The sequence below is a fragment of the Cyprinus carpio genome, chromosome B7 (genome assembly GCF_018340385.1).
Source record: "Cyprinus carpio isolate SPL01 chromosome B7, ASM1834038v1, whole genome shotgun sequence".
NCBI classification, from domain to species: domain Eukaryota; kingdom Metazoa; phylum Chordata; class Actinopteri; order Cypriniformes; family Cyprinidae; genus Cyprinus; species Cyprinus carpio.
In genome coordinates, this window is record NC_056603.1 from 3,342,420 (window position 1) to 3,353,009 (window position 10,590).

Sequence of the window (10,590 nt, forward strand, 5' to 3'; positions counted from 1 at the left end):
TGAAAATCAAATGGAATCACAAACACATGATAAATTTGTTTGGCTGCACTGATGTCATGAAATAATGTCATGTGTGTGCACAGGGATGGTAGTCGATCTGCACCGCTATTTGAGGATGCCTGCTGTAAACCATGCAGATGAATCACCATTAACCACACAAACACAACACATTAAAGTCAAATATGATTTAGTGAGCAGCTTTATGGAGGCTAAATGCTCTAAATGAACCAGTTAAACTCATCTATTGTGTAGCTAAACTAGTGGCTCTCGTGCCGGATGTGGTCTGGTTTAGGCTTCACTTTCTCAATAATACTTGATCTAAATGAGAAGTTGTTACTGTGAGAGAAGTTTCAGATGAAAAACTGTAATTCAGATGTCAAAACAGTTTTAACAGTCTTCTGTCAGCCAAAAAGTTGACTGAGAAAGCCAGAGAAGAGCAGAAGCAGGAGACAAAGTGATGATAAAATGAGCAGAGTTTATTAAATAATCTTAGTTGTGTATGTTTCAGTGTTCATACTTCGTCTGACCAGCACAAATATAACAAGTGTTATTATAGCACAGACCACAGCAATGGAGAATTACTGCTTCACTACATCATCCTTGAAATGGAGACATTCTCTGATCTCTTACTCATGAAGACAAATATCAACTGAAAGCACACAATCATAAGAATAAACAGAAATGGGAAAAAAAATAATATAAATGACTAATCCTTGAATGAATCAATGATATGAGTAAATAAATGATTTAAATGATTATATGATTAAATGGAAAAATAAATATTAATTAATGATTAATCCTATGTGAATGAAGGGTAAATTAATATTAAAGAAAGCAGAGCACAAACCAAATGTATGTTTGCTCTCTAAAATTAATTTCTAAATACAATTTCTAAATAAATGACTAAATAAATGCAAAATTTGTATATCACAGATAACATTATCAGCATAACAATTTGAGTAAAAATGAGAAAATGATCTTAATGTTATTTACAGTAGACTGCAACAATGTTCTTCCTCAGTGTTTGTAGCTTCTTTTAAGTAAAACATATTCTTAAATCAGTGAGATCCAGAATGAAATAAAATATTTATTCTAGTTTTGTACTAAAAATTGGGTGAGTTTTTTGCTTAAAAAAGAAAAAAATATATATAGATTTTTTTCTGACTTATTTTGTTTGTTTTAAGCATAAACTTGTATATTGTAATATTGTAATCGTAATAATGTCATGCTAAGATTTGATGAAATATCTTTAGATCTAAGTAATGGATTATGGGGAGTTTGGGGAGAATCTGCTGTTAATAATGCTGTGATTTCTGAACATGTTTTATGAAGTTATAAGCAAAACCTGACAAATTGTTGTATTCTACTCTGAGATCTTTCAAATGATATATGGCACATTAGTATCTGAGCTGAGTGATGTTTTTGCCATATGATTTTTGTACTATGTACTGTAATGCATTATAAATTATGAAAACATGCTTTTCTTATTTATCAGCAAATAACTCGGTAGTACTTAAATTGACTACATGCAATGTAAACTTCATACTCTAAGCTTTCATATGACACATATAGTATTTGGTGTTGATCAAGCGCTTGTTAACAATGGCAGTAAAAAGCTGAGTTTCTAAGCTTTAAAATTAGACATTGTGTGTTATTCATTTTAGTGGTTGCTTAGTAATTAGATTATGAATATTTTCGTGGGGGGTACACTTTAGGCTTAAAGGGTTAATAGTTAGTAAGGTAGTTGCTAAGTTTAGGTATGGGGTAGGATTAACTTGATCTAGAATGTGGTCATGAAAAATAAGGCATTAATATGTGCTTTATAAGTACTAATAAAGAGCCAATATGCAAGTAAAATGCATTCTAGTTAATAGTGAGGATTGTTCTTTATCCACCTTATTTTTCCTGGACATTTGTAAACTTTATGTGCGAGGCTTCTGGTTTCTTCCGTGTCCAGCTATTTTTAGCTGTAAAAAACAGCTAGTTTTGCTGCTTGATATTGCAAACTGGTGTGTCTTACCATATTATTTTAATGTATTGTTTTAATTACAAACACACTGGTTTGTAGTGCAAACATTTTTACCGTTTACTGCACTTTGTTATTATTCTCATTATTTCCCTTCAGCGGTTAATTAACCAGAAGTCTCGCATATTCACAGAAAATGGCTTACTTCTGCATTAAAAAATAAGGTACATAAAGAGTTACCAAAATATTTAGCTACTTGTCGTGGAAAAACAAGAGGAAAAGTACTGAGGAAGAAAGTTATTTTTTAAGATTTTTCATTAATAGAAATAGAAAATCTCAGCATTTAACTGCATGACGCTGTGCTCGTGTGTTATCCTGAGTCAGTTCAGTTTTCTAATCGATTGCACAGCATATCAAACATAGATTAAAGAAAAATTGCTGTACTTAATAGACGTAAGCTAAATTTTTGCCTGATATCTTGAAATATTTATTTGTAAACAAATACCAAACTGAAATAAATAATGTGTATTATATTTATATTCCATCATTATTTTATAATTTACCATGCATTGACTGTACTTATTACATGTGATGGTGTTGAACATCTATCATTTATTATGAATGCCTTCCCGTTAAAGATTCATTAATGTTTGGACAAGTTATCGCTTGTATCAGAGTCTAGCGTTTCATTGGATTTAACTCCTCACATGGCGTCTCTTGTGTGTTTTCTTGTGTTTTCTGCTGCTGGAAGATCTTCCCGTCAGGTTGGATGCTCCATTTTATGCTGGATGTGATTTCCATGTCTTGATCCGAGAGGATCTCCTTCATCTGAAGACCAGATTACATCAGTCATGAGTGAACGAGATCAATCAACCGCCGTTTAGATGTCAGTAAATTAAAACTATTAAAAATAAAAAACTAAATAAAAAAACTTTTTTGTCAATTAAAATTAAATAAAAATAAAAAAAGAAAAAATAAAAAAATAAAAAAAATAAATTTTTTAATTAAATTAATTAATCTAATTTTTGTTCTGTTTTTCAGTACAACTAAAATATAAGCATTCTTAGATCAACAAATATTCAAATGACAGAAGATAAGAAGCAAATACACCAAAATGTTTTTTTGTTAGTTTTTTTTGGTTTTGTTTTTTTTCTTAAAGCAAGGAAAAATATCTTTCTTTGGAAAGCTAGGTTCAATTCAAAGGAAAGCTAGCTGATTTTTCTGAACTCATTGGCAGATTTATTGTATTTGATTTTTTTTCTAGTCTTATACAAAAAAAAAAAAAAATCACATTTTCATATGTTAAGTCATTTTGCTTCTGAAGTAAATGGATGTTGATTTAAGAATGTTTAGAAACATCCAAACATGAAAGTGACAAACACACAACAAAATTAACCAAAATGAAAATAGAAATTGAAAAAATGAAAATAAAAACCAATTCAGAATAGTCTAAAATTACTATTCTGCATATTAAACTATAAAAGCATATTAATGATATTAAAATAGAATGCAGAATCATCTCACCTTCTTCTCTATGGCCTCCATCACTGCAGATTCGTCCAGATCTCCGTCTGATTTGACTGTGAATCTCACACGCTGTATTTTTCTGTGTTCACGGCAGTAGAAAGGCAGTGGAGTCGAGCAGGAGTCATCAGCCATCAGTCCTTCAGTACTGGCTTTCACACAATCCTTGATTCCATTCAGATCAGGCTGCCCAGACTCCCATTTCACAGAGGACAACAATACACTATTATCTGACCATAGCCATAGGTTCCTGTACAGACCGACCCAAACATAGCTGAGGCTCATGTCAGAAAGTATGTTTGCGAGGAATGTGTTCTCTGTGTCGTCTGTAATGGTGGCCAGGTCTACGTAGTGTGTTCTGCAGTAAATTTGAGCATCATGCCAGATCATGACCATGTCAATGTACTTAAACTTGTTCTGAAGTGTGTCCTGTGTGTCTGTAAGGAGTAGATTGGACAGAGAAACATTCTTGAAAATGTGAAGTGCCATACAAAATTAACTAAGTATATACATTTGTTCATAGAAAATATGGACAAACTTATACTCAAAAAATGGCTTGGAAAAGTGATTTTATAAAAGCAGTGCTCTTTGCTCACTTTCTGAATGCAACTTACATTTGTCATGCTGCTATCTGCACATTTCATAGTTTCAGGATTGACAGCGTTATTTAAATGATGGATTGAATCCAAAACTGTGATGATTGATACAGATGAACATAACATAAGAAAGAAAATATAGTTCTGTGATTTAAGTCTGGAGTGTAAATGCAAAGCAGTAGATCTGTGTGTGTGTTACTGTGTATGATAATTGCACTGTTTATATAATAATATTAATTCAATAATACAGTTTTAATTGTATCAGATCAGTATGGAGCACTGAGAAGTGATGTTTATGTTGTTTATATGTTTTTGCTGAAAACACACAACACATTTGTTACTGCAGAGTTTCATGCAGTGTCTTTAATAAAACTGTTTTTAATCCAGTTATCTTTTGAGGCTGCATATTTGTCATCTATGATATTGATCGCATCCTGCTATAAGGATTTTTTTTTTTTTGGAAAACATGATTTAAGAATGCATTGAGATCAGGTTACACTGCAAAGATTGATTAACTTCCTCAGTATTTATTCTTTTTTTCCGGGACAAATGTCTAATCATCCTTACATCAAGATACATTATTGGAGATCCAAAATGATTTGAGATAAGAGCTTTATCAATATCTTCATCAAATTTAAGTGGGCTTAAGAATGTTTAGATATTTGTACTGGAAAACATGACAAAATAGTGAGTACTTTTTTTTTTTTTTGTAGTAGTAGTAGTAGTGTATAAGCTCTGTGAGTATGAAATTTATTAATTGTATGTATGTTTGTTTGTTTTTTAACTCAAATCAAAGACATCTATGAGTACTGTATAATTTCTTACCAGTTTGGCAAAAGAAGCCGTATCGGTCAGTACACTCTCTGTCAGCCCATCCGCTGGTTCTTACAGCCACACAGGCCTCGGTTGTGTCGGGCAAGAACGCATTCGAAGAATCCCACATCACATAGCTGATCGGTGTGTTTTGATATGACCAACGCCAGTTTCTGTCTCTGTAGAAGCCGATCCAGGCCACAGACTGAAAGTTCACAGCGTTTGCTGCCTCCTTTAGTTCGGCTCTGTCTTCATCGTTCTGAACCGTCGCCAGATCCATGTATTTCTCTCTGCAGTAGGATTGGGCTTCTGTCCAAGTCTTTTGCTCTTTGATCAGGACGATTCGATCCAGGTCACATGAAGCCTTGGACAGGATTCCTGCTGCAGGAAAATCAACAGTGTTAAGCTGCTCTAAACCTCTGATCTGACATCAGTTTCTTTCACTAACACTCACCGAGAAAAACAACGAGTTGAATCTTGTTCTGTATCATCTTGTCTTCACAGGTTTGTTCACTGAAAGAAAGAAATTACAAGAACACTACATGTTGGTTAGGTTTCTAATAATGCAAAGGAAATAGTTTTCTTTATAATCAAGGGGATTTATTGGAAATGAGCAAGCAGACATGGCTGCAAAACATGTTCTTGCAGAAAGAATCAATGAATGCAAAAACCACCCTTTGACATAAAGCCCTTAATCAGCCTGTAAATAATGACGCCAATGTGTTTTTTCATTTGTTTAACTCATCAAATTAACCAATTTCAACTTTATTTTTGTAAGTTATATGAGATTTGACTTTTATATATATATATATATATATATATATATAAATATATATTTATATATATATATATATATATATATATATATAAATTAAGTTTATAGAATTAAGAACTTACTTGTACAAACAATCTGATTATACTTATGTAGGTATAATAAGCTTTAAAGTTGAAGTAGGTGATCTTTTTTTATTTAATATTGTTTTTTTTTGTTTTTTTTTTTTTTTTTTTTTACAGCCATAGAAATCCAAAAAACTCAAATTTACCTGCTCTGGAGTGACTGAAGCTTGATCTTCTCAACAGTAAATCAAGTGTCTTCTCTCAACAGACTTCTCTTTTACTATCCACTCAACTCTTTATTCATTATGTTATGCAAAATCTTTTGTCAGTACTGTACGTAAGACGCTGAGACTGATTTACATTCTGATTTTGCTGCAATATGAGGCTCTTTATTCAAAGAGCAACAGAGAACATAATGATAGAGCACAGAAGTGTTTTTTTTAGCTGTTATAATTTTTTTGTAAATTTTTTGTTGTGCTTTTTTTTCTTAATCTTCTTTAAGCGTAAGGGAGCAGCCGTGTCTAAAATGCTAGAAAAGAGAGAGTCCATAGTTTCTGTACATCATCAAGTTGTTCTGAGGTTTTGGATATGTTGAGGAATTGAGATAAATCAGGAAGGTTACTTACAAAGCAGTCTTTTGTGGTAGAAGTGATGGTTCTTCCATACTTGTAATAAGGAGTAGAATTTACAGTTTTAGCTATGTGAAGTTTACACAAGACTGGATAATGATCTGAGATATCATTGCTTGACTGCATAATTTCAACACCATCAACATCAATTCCATCTGACAGTATTAAATCTAGAGTATGATTTTGACAATGAGTAGGTCCTGAGACGTGTTGTCTAACCCCAATAGAGTTCAGAATGTCTATGAATGCTGATCCCAATGCATCTTTTTTATCATCAGCATGGATATTAATAATCAAATCAATGGTTCCAAAGAAATGAATGGAAATGTGTGTAGATTTTCTGTCTGTTCAAATTAATGCTGATGATGTGACTGCTTGTGAGTGTTTTGTTTATTTCACGTGATTTTCAAGTACATCTTGTAGTGTTTGGCTGCTGTTTTATTACCAAAGTTTGCAAGAAAGTAGTAAAAATGAATGTTCTGGTGGCTAGCTGACAATTAAGAACAATTAAGTGTGACTGTTTCAATGGAAGGATTTTCACAGAATGTCTTTAATCCTCAATGCATTTTAATATTTATATTTACATTTAGTAATTTTGCAGATGCTTTTATCCGAAGCGACTTACAACTGGGGAATACATAAAGCGATTCTAGAGGCAAACAAACACAGGAAGTGCTTGTAATACCAAGTTTTAGGCATTCGTTCAAATAAGTACAAGCTAGAAAGAAAAGGAATAAATAAAGAGAAAGACAAAGTTTTTTATTTATTTTATTTTTTTACGCTGAAGTCAAGTAGCATTGAAAGAGATGAGTTTTCAGCTGTCACTTGAAAATGTGATCCTGATCCTGGACAAAAAGTTGTGCAGCATGCTCCGTTAGAAAGAGCCTGATCTTTCTGATGTTGTGCAATGCAAACCTGCAAGATCAAGCAGTCTTTGCAATGTGGACTTTGAAGGTCAGCTGGTCATCAAAGATTACACCAAGATTTCTGACCTTGATTTCTGACCTATTCTGATTTTAATATTTGTTGTCTGTGACAAATAGTAGTTTAAAAGTCTACTTCTGTATAATGTAAAAATAAATTAATAAAAAAAAAAAAATACTGCCCCACTACGTCTGATGTTTCTGTACATGAAACAGTGCTCATTAATTTCCATCCATCTGTTCTCCAGATGGCTTGTCCTCTGTAGGGTCAGACTTGACGTGAAAATGTACTTTCCTATATTGGAATATTTTATTGTTCTGCGACACTATTTTTTTTTTTTAGTTTTCAGTCTCTTCATTAAGTAATCAACTGAGTATATATATATATAAATTCTTCCTTGGGTACAATCTCCTTTTAATATCTAGTGTATAGCGAATAGCATAATATTTTTTACTATGTAAATTATTTTACGTATCTATGTGTTTATTTGTCAAAGGAATTTGCTTTAAATTTTAGTTAATTGACAAAAGTACAAAGAAAAGATTTGCAATGTTTTCACTGATGAGCTTAAATGTTTTGTAAATATAAACACATTTTGATGAAAATTGGTGAAACACACTCCAAAAAAAGCTAGGACAGAGGCAAAATAAAAGTAAAAAGTTTACAGAATATCCAAATTAAACTGTTTTGAAACAGTCGACAATAGACAGGTGAATTGGTAATAGGTGAGGGGATCATGATTGTTTATAAAAGGAGCTTCTCAGCCTTTGCCAAATTTAATAGGAACGTGTCAAACAAATCAAAAATCAAATTTCTTAATGCAAAATATAGCAAAGAATGTAGGTCTTTCACCAACCATTTCCTTAGCTGTCAGTTATAATCATCAAAATTAAAAGAAATAAACATTTGAAATATATCAGTCTGTGTGTAATGAATGAATATAATGTAAAAGTTTCACTTTTTGAATGGAATTAATGAAATAAATCAACTTTTTGATGATATTCTAATTATATGACCAGCACCTGTATTTACAAAATCCATTTAAGTGGGTCAGTGAAAACATTGGAAATCTTTTCTTTGTACTTTTGTCAATTAAAGCTTAAAGCGAAATTAACAAGTCACGGAGTCTTGATTTAAAAAAAAAAAAAAATCCATATTGGGGTGGTTAAAAAATGTGTGACTAATAATAATAATAATAATAATAATAAATTGTCAAAATATTAACCTAATTTATTATTAACCGTCAACATAATTCATAATTGTTATAATTATACAATTAATTTTACAAATAGTTATACAATTATATGCATTTTATTGTTGTTGGTGGTGTTTTATTTTTTTATTTTTGTTTGTTTTGTTTTTGTTTTTTTATGCAAGTCTCTCAGTTTCAGTGTTGGTGTGTCGGGAGACACTGAGCCCTGCTGGACATCTGGAGGAAAAGCAGGTGAAAATACATATGAGACATGAAAATACTCCTAGACCAGCGGTTCAGTATACCGTCGCTCCCTATAAACAGAGTATGCAGTTTGCGTAGGACACCAACTCCCAGGGGGGCACCATATATATGCATTATATGATGAACGTAGCGCCATTCCCACATCTGCGCCCGCGCTCGGTCTAATCTCATGTTTGCGGGCCGAATACAAATTATCATCATAATTAATGGACAGCTGGGGGGCACCATCCCATATATATATATACATATATATATATATATATATATATATATATATATATATATATATATATATATATATATATATACAAAACTCGTTTATATAAAAGTTGGGTCACTGTACAAATTGTGAGTAAAAAATCTCATAAATGTATATTTTATTCACAATAGAATATAGATAACATATCAAATGTTGAAAGTGAGACATTTTGAAATGTCATGCCAAATATTGGCTCATTTTGTATTTCATGAGAGCTACATATTCCAAAAAAGTTGGGACAGGTAGCAATAAGAGGCCAGAAAAGTTAAATGTACATATAAGGAACAGCTGGAGGACCAATTTGCAACTTATTAGGTCAACTAGCAACATGATTGGGTATAAAAAGAGCCTCTCAGAGTGGCCGTGTCTCTCAGAAGTAAAGATGGGCAGAGGATCACCAATTCCCCCAATGCTGTGGCAAAAAATAGTGGAGCAATATCAGAAAGGAGTTTCTCAGAGAAAAATTGCAAACAGTTTGAAGTTATCATCATCTACAGTGCATAATATCATCCAAAGTTTCAGAGAATCTGGAACAATCTCTGTGCGTAAGGGTCAAGGCCGGAAAACCATACTGGATGCCCATGATCTTCGGGCCCTTAGACGGCACTGCATCACATACAGGAATACTACTGTAATGGAAATCACAAAATGGGCTCAGGAATACTTCCAGAAAACATTGTCGGTAAACACAATCCACCGTGCTATTCGCCATTGCCGGCTAAAACTCTATAGGTCAAAAAAGAAGCTATATCTAAACATGATCCAGAAGCGCAGGCGTTTTCTCTGGGCCAAGGCTCAACTGTTCTGTGGTCAGACGAATCAAAATTTGAAGTTCTTTTTGGAAAACTGGGACGCTATGTCATCAGGACTAAAGAGGACAAGGACAATCCAAGTTGTTATCAGCGCTCAGTTCAGAAGCCTGCATCTCTGATGGTATGGGGTTGCATGAGTGCGTGTGGCATGGGCAGCTTACACATCTGGAAAGGCATCATCAATGCTGAAAGGTATATCCAGGTTCTAGAACAACATATGCTCCCATCTAGACGTGGTCTCTTTCAGGGAAGACCTTGCATTTTCCAACATGACAATGCCAGACCACATACTGCATCAATTACAAAATCATGGCTGCGTAGAAGAAGGATCCAGGTACTGAAATGGCCACCCTGCAGTCCAGATCTTTCACCCATAGAAAACATTTGGCGCATCATAAAGAGGAAGATGCGACAAAGAAGACCTAAGACAGTTGAGCAACTAGAAGCCTGTATTAGACAAGAATGGAACAACATTCCTATTCCAAACTTGAGCAACTTGTCTCCTCAGTCCCCAGACGTTTGCAGACTGTTATAAAAAGAAGAGGGGATGCCACACAGTGGTAAAGATGGCCTTGTCCCAACTTTTTTGAGATGTGTTGATGCCATGAAATTTAAAATCAACTTATTTTTCCCTTAAAATGATACATTTTCTCAGTTTGAACATTTGATATGTCATCTATGTTGAATTCTGAATAAAATATTGAAATTTGAAACTTCCACATCATTGCATTCTGTTTTTATTCACAATTTGTACAGTATCCCAACTGTTTTGGA

General features: G+C 33.1%; 1 protein-coding gene across 1 annotated transcript; it reads right to left on the reverse strand.

Moving 5' to 3' along the window:
• Positions 1-2,277: 2,277 nt before the first annotated feature.
• LOC122137857 (macrophage mannose receptor 1-like) lies at positions 2,278-5,414 on the reverse strand. The gene is made up of 3 exons (XM_042726868.1): positions 4,912-5,414; positions 3,491-3,927; positions 2,278-2,794 (listed from the first exon to the last, which is right to left on the reverse strand). Exons 1-3 carry the CDS (start codon positions 5,177-5,179, stop codon positions 2,645-2,647), a joined length of 855 nt encoding a protein of 284 aa, XP_042582802.1. The 5' UTR covers positions 5,180-5,414; the 3' UTR covers positions 2,278-2,644.
• Positions 5,415-10,590: the final 5,176 nt, after the last annotated feature.

Coding starts and splice junctions, on each gene's coding strand:
- LOC122137857 (XM_042726868.1), bottom strand. CDS start 5,179: ATGGATCTGGCGACGGTTCAGAACGATGAAGACAGAGCCGAACTAAAG. Junction 3,928..4,911: donor CGGCTTCTTTTGCCAAACTG/GTAAGAAATTAT, acceptor TACTCCTTACAG/ACACACAGGACACACTTCAG. Junction 2,795..3,490: donor TGGAGGCCATAGAGAAGAAG/GTGAGATGATTC, acceptor TCTGGTCTTCAG/ATGAAGGAGATCCTCTCGGA.